A 23,887-nucleotide genomic window follows, 5' to 3' on the forward strand; every position below is an offset into this window, starting at 1 on the left:
CAGAAATCATAAAATTCAAGTAAAAATACAATAGGTATAAACAGATATTTTGCAAGTCATAAATAAGCAACAAGAAGCGGCGTTATAAGGTGTCACTGGGAGATTAGTAAACCGACTATCTTGCAACCCACTGCTCAAAAAAAAAAAAAAAAAAAAAGACCAAATGTTTATTTTCTTTTAGTGTGTTGCATCGCACTGCAAAAGGACAAATTTTATTTCGTTATGTATGTCGGGGATGTGGTAATTTTTTTTTTTTTTTTTTTTTTGTTTAGAAATTGCAAAAATGATGATGGGCAAATGCAAGAGTTGTGCTTTCAAATAAACAAAAACTTGAAATTATTCAAAAGTTTGAAAACGGTGCATCCCTCAAATCTCTAATGAACCATTATAACATTGGTAACCAAACCATCCGCGACATTGTAAAAAATAAACGGAAGCATCGTACTCGACACGTGAGTAGTGCGTGGTAAGTTTTTTTCGGTTGCTAAACATTTTTTGATATAGTAAGTCCTCGACTTATGCTTCAGACTTACGTTCCATTATTTATATACAGTGTTTTTTTATATATGACTGAAGATTTCAGTGAAGGACACACCATAATAACATAAAAACCCACAGAATTCCAGTTATCTTTTTTTTTTTTTTGATTTGGTAGTTGTTGGCGCATCGGCTTCTGTGGCCATATTGCACCTCCCAAGGTTTTTGCAGTACTTTGATCCAAGCCCGAGGCGGGAATCGAATCCGCGACGTTTGGGTTGCCGGGCAGGTACTTTACCCACTCGGCTAGCCCGGTCGGCTTCCAGTTATCGGTATTATCTCAAATGCAATAAGATCAAGTTTACTACCCGTTTATAATTAATTGTACTAACAGAAAAGCCCAGTAACCTGGAAAGTGCAAACTGTTTTTATTGTTTTACGGTAGTGACCTCCAGAAATGTGTTTTTAGTAAAATGCGAGCTTGTGTGGAGTGATAATAGTGAGTTTTCGCCTTAACCCTGTGAAGTTCTTTTCAGAAAATTTAATTTTGACTGTTATCATGGAAATTTAATTTTGACCGTTATCATGCAACTAAGAGAATAAGTGACAATGGTACTAGTAAATCTATCAAGAAAAGGAAAGCAATCGAGTTGGATCAGAAAATTAAAATAATAAGGATGTATGAAAATGGCCAAACATTAACAAGTATTGTGTGAAATTCAGATTTGTCAGTGGCAACTGTGAACGCAATAATAAAGGACAAAGACAGAACACGAGAAGGGATCGGTACCACTGAAGTCAACTATAATAACCAAAGCTACAAAATACAAATCAGTTTTTACTGTACAATAACATGCATTTTTTCTTCCTTTTAGGTTTTCTTTTCTTATGTGCCACTCCGGCTACTTCTCTATCCCCAGACAAAGTTTTTAATTAAACTAGTTAAAAATATATAACTATTTTTCTTCATTCTTCTGAGGATATTATGTGATTTTTGTAATTTTGGCATATCAGGGATATAGTAGCAATATTTTATTAGTCATTCGCGAGTTACATAAAACTCGACTTATGTAAGTTAAGAAGACCTGGAATGTATCTCTTACATACATCTGGGATTTACTGTATTTGTGGATTAACTGGGAAATCGATTATCTGGGAATATTTTTTTACCATCTAGCCCGGAAAATCAAAAGTCTACTGTATATATATTTTATGATATATAATAATTAATCCATTATTTAGACAGAGAAGCAGCTGCCAGGCCAATGGCGGGCACTCATACTTCTTTGATGGTCGTGCCAGAATACTGTCACAGAAAATTTTGACAAAAACTTATACCATCATCATCATCATCGTTAATGAAAATTTTAAATAACAAGAGCCCTAGCATACAACATCAGTCCATCTGAAACACCGTCCATTTACACATTATGGCAATTGGAAAACAACCAATGATGTTAGAGGAAAAAAATAATGATCCCACGTATAAGTAAATTAACTTCAGTTTATTCAAAGTAACTTCCTCTCGTATCCAACATACTGCATGCAACAAATACGAACCTACTGGAACAACTGGTGGAAAGCCATGACTGGTATACCGTTCAACGTTCTTGTTACAGCTCTCTGAATGATGTAAATTCATCAAAATAACTGCCTTTCAGTGGTGCTTGAGCTTCGAGAACAAAAAGAAGTTGCACAGGGCTTCTCTGCAACAAATGTTGCAAAACGTCCAGACAGTAAGCAGCAGTGACACTTGGGTCATTTAACACAAACTCTTTGTACACAATTGCCAACTTCCACTGCCCACTTTGTCGCTTCACTGCTGAGTCATACTGAAAATGCCATGTCTCATCACCCATAATGAGTTCTCTGCAGTGTTCAAATCGCACAATCCATTAATGAATGTGGAACAAACAGTGCATAGGCCTTCGATTGCTTCAAATCTTGGGTTATTATTTGTCAAACGGTTTCCTTATTAATGCACAGATCTTCTGAAATCATTTGGCGCATTGCACATTGATCATTAGTAATGATTTCCCACACCTTTTCAATCAACTCTAGTGTTCAAACTGTTTTTTCTGGGTATGGATGTTCATCTTCTTCCAGTGGGCAAAACATTTATGCCACTCAAGCACATGTGCACGAGGCAGACAATTCTTTCCATACACTTCACCATTTGAAATGTTTCCGTGGCACTTTTGCCCAGAAAAACACAAAACTTCATGTTTGCTCTTTGTTCCATTGTCCCTCCACAACACAGACACAGGAGATATGCAGTTCGGCCCACACTGTGTTCTAAAATGGCAACAATTTCCGCTGACCCTGGCTGTGGTGCTCAAGGAACAATCATCCTTTCATTTCATGTTTACTTTGATTAGATCACAACACCAGCACTCTCATAACATCAGTCTTGTTTTCCTATTGCCACACTGTGTATAACTGCTCTGTTTTACCAGTTAACCGTTCCTTCATCCACTGTAGCAACCTGCCCTTATTTCACATATGTTATTCGTGCAGAATTGTGTCAAAAGCTTTTCTAAAAATCTAACTAAATTACATCAATTATATTTAGACTACAATACCTTACAAGATGATCAGAGATCTTCCCTTAACAAAATCGCAACCTTCTTATTATAATGCAAAGGGTTTTTCTAGTTCCCCATGTATTTTGCTGCATAACAGAAGAATGTGGCAAGTTATGTTTATGTACTCTTATCATTCTGTTGTTGCAGGTATGAAGAAAGGTTATGGTATTTAATATTTATAGTATTTTTTTTTTCTTCTAATCTATCTTGCTTTACATGTTAAGGTAGGATTTTACAGATAAAGGTGTCTATTGTAATTGTTTGTAAAACTTGGGTACAACTTTCTTGTTCTCCATATCACATTATTTGTTAGCTTTGAGCAATAATAAGCATGTTGTATGAAGTATGAAATTGCTTGCACTTGCAACACACATAATGCACTTCTTGCAGAGATAAGTGAAAGGGGGATTTGTATGTGCAGGTGAAGAGTAATGTAGTTTGAAATTTAGGCATTATAATTAGTTGTTACTGTAATTAGATGTGGATTTCACCACTGGGGTCCTATAATAACTGCATTTAAAAAAGAATAAAGAGAATGTTGCTAGGAAATTAATGTTAAGTGTTAAAGAGATGTCTGATATACAGATTTAATCTTCTATAAAAAAATGGTAATGAGATTAAGACAGAAACACAAATGGCTCAAGGAATGAAGATCAAACTCAAAAAGTAAGGGAATACCAAGAATACTAAACTTATTGCTAATACTTACCTGAGCGAGTTTGGATTTCTGTTCCATTTGTTGACTGTCGCATAAGAGATAAATTTAATAAATATAGAAATATGTGCTAGCACTGCTTCATAATACAGCAGTTATGTTTCTTACACATGTTATAGTATCCAGCAAACAATCATCTGATGTCCTTAAGTCCTTTTGGTTTAAAGTAAGGAAAATATAGGCAAGTGACATGTCACAGAGATAGTAACCAAATGTTAGTCACTACCTAATCTATTACAGCCCACAACAACATCATAACCAGCAAGGTGACCCTGAAATGCACAGTTAATCACAGATTCTATATGCTTTTTTTCCCCTTTCACAGTAGTCAGACTTACAGGTCTACGGCTACCTGGATCACTCTTAATGTGTAATCTACACTACATTCACTCCTTACCTTCTCATAGCGTAAAGGATTCTAATACAGGAAAAATTGTGTTGGAATCCCTTTGTGTATGGAAGAGACAATTGTATATTTCTAATATTCTGGGACTTCGCTTGAATCTACAGATACCTCCTTTATTATAGATAAAGACTTAGTGAGTTCCATTGTCATAATCTGCTATTAATCAATCAATGATTGGTTATGGGACATTCCATTGTAAAACTTAAAAAAAAAAAAAAAAGTATCAGCATAGCCTTTCCTATGGAAGTAGCATGACCATTATCTTGCTATTCTTAAAATACTTGATGCATTTAGTTCATAAGTTTGCTGGACAGCTCTATCATCTCCTGGCTGCATATAAAATTCAATCCCTCATATTGATTTCATCCAGAATGGCAAAACCTACTTCCTTTCTAAGTAACTAAAAATGTAAATACTAAATTTAATAGGGGGCAAGAATGCACAGAATATAATCCTCACTCAGGGTGACAAACAGAAAAAATAGTAACATAAATGCTACTAATTAAGCTCAGTACCCCTACCAGTGTCAAAATATTATCATTCTCATAACTTTTCAACCATCCCTCTCCCAAGTTGCAATTTTTTACTGGGGGGGGGGGGGATTGCCAAAAAAAACAGAAAATTTCAAACTTACTGGCCATCCTGGGAAGGTTCCAACTTCCCACATCTTTTCAAATTCTGACATAATAGTTTCCATTTCCTAGAACAGAAGACATTTTTATCAGTACAAATATATTAAATGACATAAAAAAATTTGCTAAAAATAATTAAAAAATTAGATATCAATTCTATAAAAGATTTTCATTACACAATTTTCATGTATTTAATCTACAAAGGGGAAAAAAAAAAAACACACACATTTTTGGAAAACTAATTACTTGATCTCATTAAAAGTCACCCAATTCGAATTTAGTGAAAATAAACAATTATTAAAAATGTTTTCTAAAATAATCCATTATTTCTCAGGAACAGAACTAACAGGTCTGTAATCTCGTGTCACCCTTTGAACCCTCTTTGTGAATTGGACACACATTTGCACATCTCCAGTCCGCAGTGACTTCCCCTGAACCCAAAGATACTTTCATTATTATGGCTAAGAGTTTGCTTACTTCCTTTAATATAACTGGATAGATTCCATCTATCCCAGGTGCCTTTCTTATGTTCAACTTCAATTTCTCCTCCACTTTTCTCTCAGTTATTACAAAATCATTAAGCTCCCTGTTAGAATTCAATAAGCTTCTGTCCTCCACTTCCCTACAGAATTCCTCATGTGTGAATGTAGATGCAAAATACTCATTCAGTTTGTCAGCTATCTGAGCAGGATCATCAACAGTCGAACCATCGATAACAAGTGGACCAATATATCTACCATAGGCTTCTGTGTCGCCTGATAATTTATATGCATCCCATGCATTTTTCTTCTGTGCCACAAGTCTAATTAATTTATCTAACATCCTTTAGGCCTAAACTTTGAACAATATTTCTTAGTTGGAACAAAAAGCCTAGTAGCTTCCAAGATTACCTCCTTGAATGCTTCCCATTTAGAATGTGCTGTTGGTAACGTCATCAGTTGGTCCCATTGTATACAATTTAAATACTGTCTGAGACCACTGTAGTCACCTTTATGAAAACAAAAACCCTGCCCTTTACCCCTGATGGTAGTTATATCTTTAAGTAAATCCCACATCAGTACACTGTGATCACAGCGTTGTAAATGAGTACTACACTGTTTTTAACCACTACACTGTTTTTAACCACGTGTTTTCAGTTCAATACACAGAAGATGTGAGAGAAATTCTGCTTTCTTCCGAAACTGATACTTTCAATGCTTTCTTTGGTGTGTGGTAGTCTTTAGTGAATAATAATAATCTTAGTAGCAGTGCAAAGGCTCATCAACATCATCTGCAGATGTTCCCGATTTCTTCACAACATTGATTTTTTGCAATTCTTTTTCGAAATTCCTCACAAATTTTGAAATTTGTTCACAAGAAATTGCTAGTCTACTGCTGGATATACAAATTTTTCTAAGTCACTTAATTCCTCGCATGTTTTTGATTTTACAATTTTATTAATCTTCTCTTTAGATTTTTACCCAAAACATAACACTCGATATGATATGTAAAAACAAACGTTTTTACATGATTATGAACATGATTATAACGTTTTAAATTATTATGATATGTAAAAACATAAACAACACCCGATACATGGGTATTGTTTATGTTTCAATGAATTGCACAATAAATTCTTTGGATATATTTTTAAGCTAATTTCCATAACTACAAATCAACAGGGAAACTCAAATAACTGTGAGTTAACTAAATCATGTGGTTGTGTTTACAGTTAAAGCTGTGGTGCTTTACTGATTGAGAGATTAAAGAGATTTATCTGTGGCAGTTTTCCCGCCACAGATAAATCCCCCCCCACTGCACCTCATTACAAGGGTCACTAGGCGCTTTATAGCCAAAGTTGCTTATGCGCCATGAAACTCCCACAACAACAACAAGGGTCACTCAAAAATTTATCTACCTCAGTAATAAAGAAATAGCACGAATTAATTTTATTTTATATCAATATATAGCTCCTTGAGTGCAAGGAGGAAATACTTGGTAAAAAAAAAAAAAAAAAAAAAAAAAAAAAAAAGTATTTGCCCTGGTCTCTGAAAAAGCCACAACTTCCTTGAGAGCATCCTCACCTGAATATCGGACCCACACAAGCATTTCTTTAAATTTATAAGGAGGAAATAATCATTGATGCCAGGTCTTGATTGTAGAGCAGGTAAATTAACTCCTGGAATTTGCAATCGCTAATTGCTTTACAGGACTTGTTTATAGGAGCATTGTCATGACAATTTCCCTCTTTTCTGTTCTTTTGACTCCTCTTTACACTTCTGAGAACAGCAAGTAAAACTATCTCCAGTGAATATTTTTATGTGGCATGAGTCTATCATATTTCTTTCATATCCCAAAAAATGGTGGTCATGATCTTTCTAATGGTGTCTCCAATATACAGACTCATACTTTGTTTTCAGATCCCAGTAATGAATCACTATTTTAATACCAATTCTTGAAAGTAATAAAAGTTAAGTTCTTAATAAATTCTTAAAAGAAATCCATGCGAATCTGCATTGTGCATGTATAAATTTTCCTTACAAGTTTGAGCTCTGAACCGTTTCAGAAGAGGTGAACATTTTTGCACCCAGTGAGAACTGACCATGGCTAAGCATTCACAGAGAATGTTCGGTATTGACCTGCTCGGAAATATTACATTAAGAATCACTCGATATTGTCTATCCTGCATAACCAGATCTTCAACAGTTTAGCACATTTTTTGAGTTTCCAATTTCAATGGTGATCCTAAGTGGGTGGGGGATCATCTATGCATTCCTAATCCCATTTAAACTGCTTGGACCAAAATTTTATGGTATTCAAAAGGCAGCATCATCACATAGAGCTTTCAGGTATTCATGAATAACTTTTCAAAAATTTTAACAGGGATTAAGCTTTTGTCAAAAATTCAATAATTGCCCAATGTTCCAATTTTATGGCACTTAAGTTTTCTTTTGGGTAGGCTACTTTAAATCTCTTATGTTTTTCCATATTTCACTGCACTGGACCAGCACAAATAAGACACAGTTATGAGAGTATGATAAAACAACTACAGTTTTTATATAAAAAAAGAAGCATACTTATAGTGCAAGGTAGACAACTTATTGAATATGCCATGTGTGTCTATCCTTATGTACACATTATAAATATAACATATTCAAATTCTGCATTCCTTAAATCACTTTCTGATATTCTGTTGGATCTGCATTTGATGACTTAGGCAATACTTTATATATCATAATAAATAATAAATACCATAATATTTATTATGATACTCCTCACATTAGGGTAGAAACAAGTATAACTGTTTGTGATCTTAGTAGCTTTAACAAAGTCCATATAACTTCCATTTCCATGAGGATTAACAGCACACCCTGAAATCCCTCCTTCTCCACTTTCTAGGCTGCTGCATGACTCAATAAATACATTGTAAGAATCAATGCATTTACTGTGTCATGCTGTCCCACCCACCTCAAAAATAGCAGTTTTCCAAACAACCAGAAAAGAAAATAATCTTGCACTCCTACTATCCAAATTCTGAGAAAAATTCTACTTTATGAGCCTTGTGCAATCTCCCCAGACCTGAATTTATTGACACGGCTCTTATAAACTTCCACCTAACATGCCTGGGCAAAACTCCTTCAAATTCTGTCCTAAATCATGACCTCAATTATTCTCATTATGAGCTATGCTTTATATCATTACTTCTCATTATGAGCTATACTTCATATCATGTGCCTGAATATAGCAGTATCACCTTCTATTTCCTTAAAGTTATAGTTATTCAATAATACTACAACTTTGATTGCTAGCATACTCTGGTTCTATTCTACCTATCATTACTGCATAAAATATACTGCATTTGTTTCCTTGAAACTCAGTCACTAAAACTTAGCTTAACTTAAGGAAAAACTAACTTGGCATTACAGTTTACTTGCATTGCTCACTCTACATTGCTCTATTCCTCTTCTCAAAGTAGATACCAGTGAATAACTGGCCTCCAATTAATGCACATGACTAAGAACCACACTCTGAACTTAGTGAACTCATACACACATTAATTATGTGTGCATATTTATATTTTGTATGTTTTAAATGTTTTGTTTCATGATATTTCTGAAAAGTAGAAGACCCACAATAAGATTTAGAAACATTTTACAATTTTCATTTGGTATTTAGAATGATTTAAAGTTTACCTAGTACTGTCTCTATGTACAGAAAATCCCAAAATAAGCTTCTTTTTGACTAACTTAGCCTTAAATAAAAATAATAATAAAGAATATTAAGACACAGAGTAGAGTGCAATTAATTTTTATACATAGTCACTAAATTCTTTATAAATGATTATTTTAAATAGATTACATATATAAAATTAATAACAAAATTTACTTCATTCAGATCAAGAAGAGGCTTCACTCTGCAAGCATAACCTTCCAAGTATTCCAAAAGGGTTTCCAGATATCTAATAATACAAAGTTTGTTATTATAAAAAAAAGTATAATTCCATTACATACAAATCTTAAAGAATAATAAGAAAGCTATTAATAAATCACCTTCTTAATTTCCACCTGCTTTCATTAATTTACTTTTATTTTATGTTAATTTAATCATTAGTTAATTATTAGTATTTTTTTTTAAATTGTTTCTCCAAGGCCCTTCAACAGTATGAAATTATCCTGAAGCTCCTAGGGTAATAAAAGATATTCTTCTTTCTATACCTCTAATATTCTTTTTTCAGTACTTTCAATACTCTTATTCTTGCTATTTTAACATCCCATTCTATTAGATTATTTTGTGTTGCACTTTCTAGTCTCCTCACTTTTTTCCCTCATCTTAAGAATAATTTGTGTTAATAGTTTTTAGACGTGTTTAGCACACATAGGTAAAGTGCTTACTGTATTTACCATGTCCATCCATCCATCCATCCATCTGCATATAATTCAACTCCCAGCAAATGGATTTTCATGAGGTTTTATATTTGGTTTCTTTACAAAGATTTGTCAAATCATCCCAAATTTCATTCAAATCAGACACGTACATATCCAACAATTATTATTTCTTTCTTTCTCCCCCCACATATCATATAGGCCATCCATATACTGCATATTGCAACTGAAGCACTGGATTAATATCCAGTGCTCAAGCAATATGCAGTATATATTTGCTGCCATACACTGATTGAAGGAATGAATGGTAATACAACAGAAGCGCAAAAAACAAAATGTTCTTGGTTCCTGCATAACTTAGCCTTAAATAAAAGTCATTGTTTTTTACTTTTATATATAAATCATGAATTAGCAAATATTTAGAAATAAAGAACAAATATGTTAACTGCATATCACAATCTGTGATGTGTATTGTTTTTTGTTTATATCATTAAATCACAGAAGATCCTGGAAACACATTTCAATTTTCCAGGAGAAAATAAGCCAAGCATTACCATTAGAAGAGGCATAGGATGCAAGCTTATACGGCATCAGTCAAAAAAAAAAAAAACTTCCCATTTCATCCATTCATTCACTCCAAATGTTTGTCTAGTTCCGCCTTGAATTCATTTAAGCTGCCAACTTCCATGACAGATGCAATCAACCATCTGCAGGCTTAAGGCAATTTCCACACCCTATTCTACAACTGTCTTTCCTCATTTGAATTTGTCCTCTAAGGCAATTAATCTTGGCAAGAGGAAAAATCCCATCAGCATTGAGCTTGCTCAAACCATTCAAAGCCTTATACACCTCAATCAGATCACCTCACAAGTGATTAGTCTACAGACACTGCAATTTGCAGAACCAATTCTGTTGCCCTTCTCTGTACTTGTTCCAGCAGCTATACATCCTACCTACCTAAAATGAGGCCTCCAGACCTGTATACTGTACTCAACCTTGGTTGCAAAGGTTGAGCAGTTGGTGCCTGCCCACTACCTTATACAAGGGGATAATCAACCACCTTATCCCTGCTAGAAAAATTCCTGTATATCATTGACAAGACACCATGAGCTACTCTTGCAGATTGTCTGCACTGCTCAGAAAACTTCACATGTGACTACACAATTATCCCCAGGTCTTTTTCATTCTTCACTACCCACCACACAATTGATATGCAGTACTTTACATTTGTCAATGTTAAACTTCAGTTGCCACCTCTCGGCCCACCTGCTCAACTTTTCTAGATCATGTTGCAGTAGCGTACTATCATTAATGCCATTAACAACCCTGCCAACCTTTGTATCATCTGCAAACTTGGACATTAAGCCTGATATACAAGGGGATATCAAAAAGTTTGTACCCTGACCTAGATGGAAGATTCATTTAAGCTATCAACTTCCACAACAGATGCAATCAACCATCAGCTAGTTGTAGGATTCAGTAGGAAGCTGCCATTTTTAATAAGTTGTCTACATATTCAATAACTAACATGTGAAATTTCATTCCCATAGGTGATCGTAAATCAGAGGAAAGACGCTATTGTTGACAAAGTGGAGTATCGAGCAGTGATCAAATTCCTGTATTTGCAGGGCAAGAAAGCTCAGGAAATTGATGAAGAAATGAAAGCTGTGTATTGACAGAATTGTCCATCCTATGACACTGTAAAAAAGTTGAAATGTGAGTTCCAGTGCGGTCATACAAGTGTGTCTTTGAAAGCCAAGAGAAGGAAGACCATCAACGTTCACAGAAAGTGAGATGGTTGCAAAGGTTGAGCAGTTGGTGCCAAGAGACAGATGTGTGACAATTCATTTCATCGTATATGCAGTGGAAATTAGTTGATCTAGATGATCCTGCATCTAGACAAGACTGCAGGATCATCTTTAACCAGTACTTCCATTAATTTCTCCAGAACAGAAGTTAAAATAACAGGTCTGTAATTACTCTTGTCACCCTTTGATCCTCCTTTGTGAATTGGGGTCACATTTGCACATCTCCAGTCCATGGGGACCTCCCCTGAGTCCAAGGAAGCTGTCATAATTACAGCAAAGGATTTGCTTACTTCCTTTGCTGCCTCCTTTAATATAACTGGATAGATCCCAACCACCCCAGGTGCCTTTCTTATGTGTAACTTCAACAATTTCTCCTCCACTTTGCTCTCAGTTATTACAAAATCCTTTATCTCCCTGCTAGAGTTTGATAAACTTCTGGCATTCTCCTCCCTGAATAACTCCTCATGTGTGAATGTAGATTCAAAATACTCCTTCAGTTTGTCAGCTACCTGAGCAGGATCATCAACAGTTGAACCATCAATATCAAGTGGACCAATCTGATTCATCCCCTTCCTTCTAGAGTTCACATAAGTAAAGAACTTTGCTGTTTTTCTTTGCATCTTTTACCAAAGATTTCTCATAATCTGCCTTCAACTGCCTAACCTCCTTTGTGACTTGATTAAAGACCAGCTTATATGTACCATATAACTCAACATTACAAAATGTTAAGTGAATATGATGTTGCAAGGTACATGCGGCAATGTGAAAACAATTACTTTTATATTTTATTAGTTAGTAGCAAGATAATTAGCATTCACTTTCATTAATCACAGAAAAATGAACAAGTTAGTTAATGTACACAGTGCATTATATTTCAGGCACATTCACAAACTGTAATATTTCAGGATTTATAACAAAAGAGAAAAATGAAATACACCATATGTGCAAATCAAGAACATTTTGTTTCTGTACATCTTGGCCAGATTTTTATTGGTCTGAATTTAATGAAATTTGGGGAATGAAAATTTAATGAAAAAAGAGCAAAATTCATGAACATCCATCCATCCATTGGAAGTTTAGTTATATGTGCAGACAGACCAAGAAATAATACTTGCCTGATTTCTACTGGTCCAATTTTAATTAAATTTAATATAGCTAAAATCTTTTTGCAAGGCCCAAATATAAAACTGCACGAAAACCCATCTGCTAAGATTTTCCAAGTTATTAAATGCCGACAGATATGGTAAAGACAATATGTGCATTATGAATATATACTAACACCCAAAAATGTAGTTAATTTAAATTTAAATTAAACTCACCTGAAATATAAGACGTTTGTGCACATTACCTAACTTGTTCTTCTTTCACCCACCCCATGCTCTCATTGAAGTTCACAGTGAAACCTGAAGGTGTGGAGTGGCTTTGTCTGGGACAATATAAATGGGAGTATTTTCAATCTACTGTTCCTTAGGATTCTTTTATTCAAATGCCTGGCATTCTCAATGATGAAGTATCAATAAGACCAACGTGGCAGTTTGGGAAGCAATGAAAATTTTCTTAATTTGGTTAATAGCTTTCTTTTGAAAGCATAGATCAGTGACATGAAAACTTTTCAGCACAGGACCCCTTTTTGGAAAATACTGATTTCCAGCTTTACTGGCAGGCCCCCAAAATAAAGTATCATATTGTCTTATTGTTCTCAATAATATAACATTATAATTGATAGACAAAAATACTTCTAGCCTACCTTAAAAATTTGCCATTTCCACATTTCAAAATACACAGCTTTAAAATCTATCTACTCTGCTCAACAAAATTAACAGAACAAAATGTTTTTCATGAATATTTTACTGTGAACAGTGTTGCCGAAGGTAAATATTTGAGATAATAGGCAGCTTGGCATGCAAATTCCAAGTATCCAACAGAAATCAATCTACTACCTTACAGAGCCACAAATTATTCATGACTATAAAAACACAGATTGCAACCACATCACTTCATTCCCATTTTTTGGCTTGCTCAGTAGAATAACGACATCTCCAGTACTCAGACTGTTAAGTCATCATTATTTAGATGATTTTTTGGAGATGGTGGGCTGTTGGATGACTTGAAGCTGGGGGCAGTCACACGTGGAGGTGGCATGTTGGCATAATGTGTCATGCAGTATCGTCTCGGCAGTACAGAAGCAGTTTCAGGAGAAAGGAACCATTACAAGAAGAGCTGGCCAAGGTTGCCCGAGGGTAACATCAACCACAGACCACTATCTGACTCTAACAGCAAGATGGAACCCTATGATGTCATCATCAACTGTCTCTTGAGATTGCTGCAGCCATGGGTGAAAACATTTCCAAACAGACTGTGTTAAGAAGGCACAATTCAAGTGAACTCTATGCAAGAAAGCCAGTGGTTTGGATCCCATTAACCCCAAACCACTGTAGAGCTCATCACTGGTGCCATGAACATGTGACTTGGAGCCCTGAAAAATGGGGTACAGTTCTGTTCTCTGATGAGTCCCGTATTAGCCTGCAAACAGATTCTAAAAGTTATTTCATCTGGAGACAATGAAGAATGTGGTACCATCCCTCCGACATCATAGAAAAGGCCATGGTGGAGGCAGTGTTCTCATGTGGGGCAGAATAACAATCAATGGCCTCTGTGTTTTTGACCGGAGTATGGTAACTACACAGAGGCACCAAGAACAGATCCTTGAACCCTGTGTTACTTTTTAGGGGTATGGTTAGCCCAGATTTTCTTTTCATGCATAAGAATACCACTGCACATAGGGCTGAAGTGGTGAAGGAATATTTTGAAACTGAAAATATCCAATGACTGCCATGGCCAGCACAATCACCAAACTTAAATCTGATTGAACATGTGTGGGACGTCCTTAGGCATCACATTGCCCATCAACAGCCAACTCCTCGGTCATTTGGTGAGCTAAGGTCTATGCTAGTGGAAGAATGGGATTTTTTGCATTACTGTTAGGCCTGTTTAGCAGTTGGAAGGGATGGTTCACCATATTGATGTCATGTGATGTCATTGTATAAGAATTACCTTTTTGGTAATTCTTATTACAACCCCTATAAATGTCCCTTATACCTGTTCAAAGTTTCTCACTGCTTCCTTATTCCATCATTATTCTATGGTACACCACCATACCAAATTTTGTCCCACTTCATTGCAAGCTGCATGAGCTACACTATGTTTTCTACGTGTTCTGTTAATTTTGTTGAGCAGTGTACCTATCTATCTCTATTTGTACCTAGTCCACTTGACAAACAATCACTTGTATCTTGACCTCCAGAAATAGTAGATAAAAAAGTCTTAATTTTTCTCAGAATAAGTGTAACAAATAACTGTTTTTTTTGCTAATTATCTCATTTGTGTTACATACGAGCAGAGAGTGGCATGCAAACTGTGCTCCATGAACCAGTTTGAGTGCCACTGGCCTAGATAATCATTATGTTGTTTATGAGGATTAGAAAGCCTTGAGAACTGAGGCTTTTGTCCATGATATGGATAATAGTGATGACATAATTCAGGAAAGTATCTTTGGTTGTGTTCTATTAGACAAGATGCTCTAAAGCAGTGGTTCTCGAGTTTTTCTTGTGGTTGCAAAAATGGCCAGGAAATTTAGCTTGTGGCCTCACAATTCCTTTTTTATTAAGACATTTATTTTACCGATAATGACAGTTGGTTGGAATTTATATGCATATAGCACAAGAATAACAATAAAATTCCTAAAGTGACTGTAAAAATTGTAACTAATAATAACAAGTTATATAATTTAAGATTCTATAATGAAGTCAGCTGAGAAACATATATATTTTTGAGTTTTGCAGAACAATATCATGTAAAATTGTTCTACTACATTAAAATAAAATGATTCAACATTAAAAAATCATTTTTTTTAATATTGAAATATAATAAATAAATAAATTTTGATATTTATGAAAATTGTCTGGTGGCCACATTTGGCCACTGTAGCCACACTTGAGAACCACTGCTCTAAAGTGAGCACCATTTTGAAGTTGTGATGATCAGACTATTTTTTTTTGGTGGGGGGAACAGGTGATATCACCTTTTGGTATCTCAGTATGGAACAGCTGTTCCACCAATTGCACCACATTGAGATACTAAAAGGTGTGAAAAACCTGTTTAGGAGAAAAAAAGTCTTCCAACAACTGGTTGGAAGACATTTTCTCCTGAACAGGTTTTTTTTTTTTTTTTTTTAACTCCCATCACACAAGTAGATAGTAAAGGCAGTTCCTGAAACATCAGGCCATTTCCCCCCCCCCCCCCACCTAATTATTACATCATTCTGTAACAATTTTAATCCAAAATAAATTCATTTATCTTTATCTATGTAGTTGCATTCTCTCTTTAGTCACTGAATAAGAAACTAATTATGAAACACTTTACATACACATGATTGGCTGAGTTATTATTCTATCCTTCATCACATTCCTTCAATCAATAAAATTCACTTCAAAAAATAAAGCTGTCACTAGCTTAGGGTTTAATACTAAAAATCCATCATACTGTAAAAGTCATGTCAATCATTGCAAAATACAGGCTGCAATCATTGTACATTCCACATTTCAAAATAATCCTATTATAACTGATAAACTGAATTATAAAATAGCAGTCATTATGGTGACTATGTTTGTTGAGCTCTGTATGTGTATGATTTGTAGGACTTTCAACATGCAAGAATGAGTCTCATATCTGATTAATTTTGGTCTGTTTGGTATAAAAAAAAGTTCTGTTTACTGGTTGGCATTTTCTAAAATTTACATCACTTAAGTACAAGATATAATTTTGTTATTTAAAAATCTTTATGGTATACGGTTCTTTTATCAGGCTTATAATTAAAAACAGGACACTACTGCAGGGAAATAGAATGCAGTATCCAAACAAAAAATAATAAACACAGGCTAAAAGAATGTTTAAAAAGAAAAAAAGTCACAATTGGCACTTAAAAGCCTGAGAGTATCTCACGAAATTTGAAAATTATAGGGGAAAAAAAATAGAATAAAAGCATTGTATATGTCTGTCTCTTGTCTCTCACTCCCCCCCCCCCCCCCAACCATCAAACACATACTAGAAAATAACATATAAATTTATATTATTTTATATACTGTAAAATTATTCACACTTACTTCTTATATTCTGAATTTTTTCTTTCTTTAGGTATATCAAACAGCTGATCGAACGTCGATAAATATGTCAAGTAATCTATTTTCTGAAATAATATTGTAAATATTCATAAATTTGTGCTTTTGTTTTTTTAATTTCCTTCATTATTTAATTTTTCTCATCTTATCATGGAGTATCATACAATTATTTAATTTACCATAAAAATTATTTTAAAAATCTTAAATTAGTTTCCCACATTAATAACAGCAGGAACCATAAGTCATATTTTAGAAATGGCAACAGACTGCCATTAGTATGGATAAAGTGGATAAATTCGGAGAGATGAGAGAGAGAGAGAGAGAGAGAGAGAGAGAGAGAGAGAGAGGAAGTCAGTATGGCTTTCTTCCTTTTAAAAGGTTGAGGGAAAACAGATATTTCAGAATTAACATTTCAAAGATTTTGGCAATAGTGTTACATATGGTGATGGAATGGTTACTAATCAGATGGCACACTATGGCCATAGACGCCCATGCGCCTAAAAAATTCCCAAACAAACTAATCAGATCAGTTTTATTCCCCTTTCCCTTAAAAAAAAAAAAAAAAAAAAGGAATCACGTGATTGAGCTAAGGCGAAAGGATGCAACCATTATGAAAACAGTAGTTGATGAAAACTGCTAGAACAAAAGACACTACAGTCTTTTTAATAAAAGGGGGAGAGGAACAAGTAGGCGTGCATTTGGACAGGAAGCAGCAGGATCTTGCAGTGACATTTAAGTAAATGTTATACTGGCATAATACTGCTGCAATAATTAATTTAAAAAATAAAAGAGTTCTATGAGCAAAATCTCTGCTGAGCATTACTCATCAGTTTGTGTGTTAAAATTGGCCCTACAAGTGGGGCAATTGACAACTGTTAACACTGCATTTTCATGAAATGGTTACAGAATTCAATTCAACTATAACATAAACATTAAAGTTCCTTTAAAGGTATATCTACAATCACAAAAGAACAACCTTATAAATAAATTTTGTTGTCATTTCAAGGTGAATATAGTTTCGTCATAGAAGGAAATTGAAAAAAACGTTACAGTGGACTCCGGTCTCTCCGACTACGAACAGCACAATGATGAATGGAAACGTATCTAGTTGTAGGATGATCGTAGGTACGGGGAAAAACTCTCGGGAAACAAGGGTGGGAACGAGTAACAAAACCACTTACTCCTTAAATTTAAAAATTTGATGTTTGTGACTTGGATTCGTATTTATTGATAGCGTTTTCTACTGTACTTTTTGAACTTACTATTTAATGCCATTATGCATTTAATAATAAGCGACGTGTGCCCAAAGATCACAACAATGTGGTAGCTCTTCAGCACAGGTCGCATCGTTTTTTTTTTTTTCTCTTCTAAACTTTGGTGTTTTTAATTTAAAAAAAAAGAAAAAAAGGGGGAGGGGACCAAACCGACTATAAAACTCACGAATTTCCAGGCATGATGTACTGACGCCCTTGACCAGGAATGAACATTCTAAACAATACTGAAACCGTTGAAAGATTTCTCACATAGCACAAAGTATCCAAATAAATCACTGAGAGGTATGCGTGGGGGGGGGGATACTAGTTCCGAATCCCCGTACTTTCGCATCCAAAGCGCATGCTGGTCCACTGGCCAACTTCAGATATACAGGGTTGATAAAATTAAAGTATCAATATGTAGTGGGCTCTGGAGCGAGTTCTAAGGCTCATACTAAAGAGAAATTTGGACAACAGGTACAGTAAAGAATGCGCTCGCCATTTAATGGGAAAAAAAAAAAATAGTTACAAAAATTGTCACTGTATGGTGAATAAGTATCTTAGTTATTGCCACAGTTATTGTGGCAATAACTTCCTTTGGAGTGTGATGAAGCCCACTTCTGCTTAAATGGACAAGTGAATATGCACAACTGTTGCATTTGGGCAACAGAAAACCCTTGAGTTATCCAAGAGGTCCTGTTGCATTCTCCAAAAGTGATCCAAGAGGGCCCGTTCCATTCTCCAAAAGTGACAGTGTGGTGTGGATTTACAGCCACATTCATGATTGGGCCATATTTTTTTGAACAGGTAACACCAACTGGACCCCGCAACTGTTCTATCACTGGACAGAAGTTATTATGAAATGTTGGCAAATTTCACAATACCAGAGCCGCAACAACATGGGTGAATATGGTATCCTTCAGGATACCATATTCATGCAAGATGGTGCACCACCCCACATCCACTGTTGTGTCTAAAGATTGCCTAAGGCAACACTTTACAGACGAACGGGTCATCAGTCGTTGTTTACAGACATCTTGGCCACCCTGATCACCGGACCTCACTCCATGCGACTTCTGGTTGTGAGGTTTTTTGAAGAACCAGGTGTATCAGGAAGGATGTCAAACTCTGGCAGATCTGAAGGACAGCATTAGACGTTGTGCTGGCTATTCCAGTTGACATGTTACGTTCTGCTGTAGAAAATGCTGTTCTATGAATGGGAACTGTTGTTGACCAAAATGAAGGACACATTGAACAACTGTAGTGCTGTTCAAGTGATTTGTATTGCCACAGCGCCATATAGTGACAAATTTTGTAACTAATTTTTTTTTCCAATAAATGGCGAATGCATTCTCTATTGTACCCGTTGTCCAAATTTCTCTTCAGTACGAGCCTTAGAACTCGCTCCAGAGCCCTCTACATAGGGATACTTTAATTTTAAAAACCCTGTACTTTGTGGCAGAATACTCAACAATGAAGAAAATTTCTGTAAAGGTGGTTCCATGAATGTGAAGTAAAGTAAAGTGAAGTGAAACATTTTTGATATTTAAAGCAGAATTCAATAAAATGCCACCTTAGTGGTAATCAAACATAAAAAAGGTCAGAATCAGTGCAGCAATGAAAATTGAAAAGCAAAAAAAATGTAAAACACAATTTAACATTCTAACCTTTTCGTCTCCAAAGCAATAACGACGTTGGCAAAATAAACTTTTCTATGTAGTTTCTGGAAATTGTTGGATTTATCTTGTCAAAATACAAACAACTAGTTGTGCATTTGGCAATGAAGAAATGTCAGTTTATCTATTGCACTCCAAAAACCCTAGCATAAGAAAAGAAATAAAGGTAAAGAGAAAATCTCCAGTTCCAGAAACTACTTTGGCTAAAGTTATCGATGAATGGAAAGTTTCTGTCTTGATTCTAACACTGTCAAGGGAGCAAGGGATGCTGAATGCCAGTATTTATTGTCAATAAAGTTAATTGGAGAAATATTATGAATAAATCTGGAAATATAAATGGTTCAGAAGGCTATCACTTCATTGTTTTTTTTGGGGGGGGGAATACGTGCTCTGTGACTGGCAAAATGACTTGAACAGAATTAAAGAATTTTACATTTTATTAAATTTTTTAAACATCTGTTTGTTTTTTTTCTGGCTTTTCTTCCAATTTTAATCAAATTAAATTTTAAAAAGCACTGACAAAGAAAGAGAAAATTAAGCTGCTTACTTCTATTCCTCTCAGATTAAGAAATTTTTCATAACATTCATTCATGTCTAAGAACTTTCCATATCCTTCTTCATCAGTGAATTCAACCATATCTGTACATAGAATATATATATAAAGAATAAATTAAATACATATTTTCTTATATGATCAGAATTATGTACATCTTAAAGTAATTCACAACAAATAAATGCATAAATGAAATGTGTGAGACACAGAACTCAAAAGAACCCCAAATGACAAATATTCTCACTTTTCAAATGTCTCTCACCAGGATGCAAATCTGTACTATTCAAGAAAAGTCTAATCTCTGATATGACTGCTAATCCATCATGTTTTATTATTTCTCATGGAAATTTGCTCTTCTAGTCAAACAGAAATAGAAGAATGTTTTTGTTGACTTTGCCTGTATTTTACTATAGATTAAGATTTCTTCATGCTGATGTTTGTTTTGAAAAACCTGTATTAAAGCAAAATAAACTGTGCCTAGAGGTAAAAATTTTCTGCTCTTTAAGAAATTTCCATATCATTCTTCATCAGTGAATTCAACCATATATATAGAAGAAGAAGAATCCTTATTGCAACGCTTAGAATGATAATTTACATAATAGTAGTTGCAACAGCCCATCATAGCACAATGGCCAGGGGTTAATGTACTACAGAGACATTATTGCCTCAAAAGCCAAAATACATAAATAAATAATAGAATGATAAATAAGTGAAATAAAGTATAGGAAAATGGAGAAATGACTTGAGTATACAACATATATAGAACATTAAGTGAGTGTACAACCATTTGTTTTGAAATATATACTATAAGGATATACATTGAAGTGCATAAATTTGTACATAGTTGTTTGGGTTAAGAATATACAGGCTGGCCTCGATTAATGCGATTAATTCGTCCCGCGAGTGCATCGTGCAAAACAGAAATACGTTAATCGAATATAATAATCAATAGGAAAAATTATAATTGGTCCTTGACTTTCTGGAATGTCCATAAAGAATTATACAATGTAAAAGATAATGAAAATAATTATGGAATTAAAACAGCGGTTCCCAAACTGTGCACTGCGCAATATTTTAAAATTTCGAGGGAAACAACACGCTTTCTGGTATGATCCACTAGCTTTCATAATCCACTCAAATAAAATTCAGAAGATTTTGACTCAAACCAGTTGTTGACTGCATCACATTGTCAGTGTCAAATTTCTGTCCTTTCAAGTCTTTTTGAGATTTGGAAATAGAAAATAGTCTGATGGAGCCAAATCCAGTGAGAAGGGTGGATGCTGTAACAGCTCGAATTCACAGTCACGTAGTGTGCCTATGTCACAAATATTGTGCATGTCAGTGCATTGTCTTGATGCAAGATACTCCTTTGGCCAATTTCTTGTGCATCTTGAACTTCAATTCCTTGAAGAAACGTATCCATAGGTTACAATACTTGGCATTAATAGTGGAATCTCATTCCAGGGAATGAACCATGGCCACTCCTTTTACATCCCACATTAGCTTCAAAATTCTGCACAATCTCATGACAACACCTGATTCTTTCTCTTCTGATCTGCAATCAGTGCTTGAAGGACTCACCTTGAAAAAAACCTTCTTCATTCCTATAACATTCACCATAAAATTGTGAGCTCGCTCATGGGTGATGTTGAATATTATTCCAATGCGTTTCAATGACATTCTGCAGTCTTACATGATCAGGTCATGAATGGCAACCACATTTGCAAGTGTCAACACAGTAACAGGCCTCCCACCGCAGGATGGCTCTTCAACATGGTCTTGTCCACACTTAAATTCTGCAACCTAATTTTTGACTGTGGCATGTGAAGGACACGATTCCCCTAATGCTGGTTGTATGTCTTCGTGAATTTATTTTGGCAACATTTCCTCTAATTGAAGATAATCAATGACTGCATGGTGCTTGAATCTCTCAAGAGTCACCATCTTCATTCATCTTCCACACTTCAATGCACTCTGTAAAGAAGATGTTGTTATGTTGTTATTTGGTTTTTAGGAGCATTAGCAACTAAGGCCATATTGCTCCGGGATATGCGGTGGTCATTCCCTGACCTTTCCGCATCCTCCGTATTTGGTGGTGACGGGCTCGAACCCCGGTCTAATCAAGAAGCGTGTGCTACGCACTGCTGCTCCTTCCCACCTGGCTATGGAGGCGCCACTGTAAAGAAGAATAATATAGTTACAAACCAGACATTTTCTGTAAACAAGGGTCACACCACAGATTGGAAATAGTGTCTTTCATGAAAACCTTTGCAATCTATATCAGGCTAAAAACTTTTCAAACCCTCCTCCTTGTACATGTGTGCACGTGCGTAAAATAAAATATTTACTTACTAATATAATGTCACAAATTTGAACAATACAGATAACATAATAAAATGCAATACTTCTAATTACTTATTTAAAGCGCTTTAAATCTGTCTGTATTTAGGTCCTGCATTAATATCCCCCACAATATATAACAAATGTCTGTTATCTATTGATTCCAATTTGCTATAAAGTACTGTATCCTTAGAATCTACTCTCAGCATGAATGGGTTAATTTTCTGAACAGTTTGTTCCACAACAGTTACTGACTGGTCCTGAAGTTAATCATAGATATTCTTCAAGATGTAACAGTTAGGGCTACTTCCTGCAATTCGAAAATGCTGATAGAACTAATATTCAGGTTCTACTCATGAGATTGTGGAACAAATCTTGGCCAAGTCCAGTCGGTGTGCAACAATCAGATTCTCTACTTGAACTTTCATGATGGTGGGACTGTTACTAACCACGTGCATACCTCATATGAAAGCTCACAAACACTGCACCTAGTACACAAGAGGCGACCATTCAAATGCCAACTACCTTAAACAGCGTCTAAGTGTCAAATCCTCATCACAAAGAGGAATAGCCAATCTCTGTCACCAAGAAATACTAGGTGGTAGCTGATTCTTTTTATCCTGTGAAATGCCACCATTTTGCTTACGGCAGGCTTCTACTCAATGCATCACAATTATTCAAATAGAATAAACTTATCTGTGAAAAGATCTGATACTCCCAAAAACTTCCTCATTCATTTTGAAAATATGTGGTCTCAGTGCCAATCTCAATGATGTCCATTTCTGCTTATAATCTGCCAAGTCCCATTTATTTTTTGACAGAATTTAAACTAAAATCAGTTGGGGTCATTGCACTTATCTCTTCAACAGCCACTCATTTCAGTTGCCCAAATTCATTCTGATTCCATTTGCTTAAAAGGTGGTAATTGTGCATACGTCTGCTCTGATATTCCTTGGAGACATAACTAATTTGGAACCTCCTCTGACTCCCTTAAAATCTCTTCACATTATCTGTCTTTTGCAATTATTGATACCTTACACAACTAGTTCATTCATCTACCAGAATACTAGAGAATCCTAACCACACAACCAATGCTCTTAATCTTTCCCTCACCAACAACCATCAAAGTACAAATTCAACGTTAGTAGACTTCTAGGTCCTTCAGATCACATCATGGTAACTGCTTCTTCTCCAAAGAAAGCTCTCTCTCTCTCTCTCTCTCTCTCTCTCTCTCTCTCTCTCTCTCTCTCTCTCTCTCTTATCTTCATTCTTAGCCTTGGTAGCTTGGTTGCAAAGATGAGAAATGGGGTGATCTGTGTTTGACTTCTTATTCCCTTGGTTGGATTACCATTTTAAACCTTCCATTCCTAATGTTTGTTCAGATTGTGTCAGTAAAATTATTA

The 23,887-nt window shown here is 35.2% G+C and overlaps 1 protein-coding gene across 1 annotated transcript in view; it reads right to left on the bottom strand.

Annotated features, from left to right (window-relative positions):
• noi (splicing factor 3a subunit 3 noi) overlaps positions 1 to 23,887 on the bottom strand; it is a 96,857-nt gene that overhangs the window by 46,149 nt on the left and 26,821 nt on the right. Inside the window, exons 6-9 of the mRNA XM_090379100.1 lie at positions 20,139 to 20,230; positions 16,648 to 16,730; positions 9,181 to 9,253; positions 4,818 to 4,883 (exon numbers count right to left, since the gene is read on the bottom strand). Of these exons, the coding sequence (XP_090235226.1) occupies positions 4,818 to 4,883; positions 9,181 to 9,253; positions 16,648 to 16,730; positions 20,139 to 20,230 (314 nt within the window). The remainder of the gene's footprint in view (positions 1 to 4,817; positions 4,884 to 9,180; positions 9,254 to 16,647; positions 16,731 to 20,138; positions 20,231 to 23,887) is intronic.

Source organism: Mastigoproctus giganteus, chromosome 8 (assembly GCF_048544385.1).
Source record: "Mastigoproctus giganteus isolate SK-2022 chromosome 8, ASM4854438v1, whole genome shotgun sequence".
NCBI lineage: Eukaryota > Metazoa > Arthropoda > Arachnida > Uropygi > Thelyphonidae > Mastigoproctus > Mastigoproctus giganteus.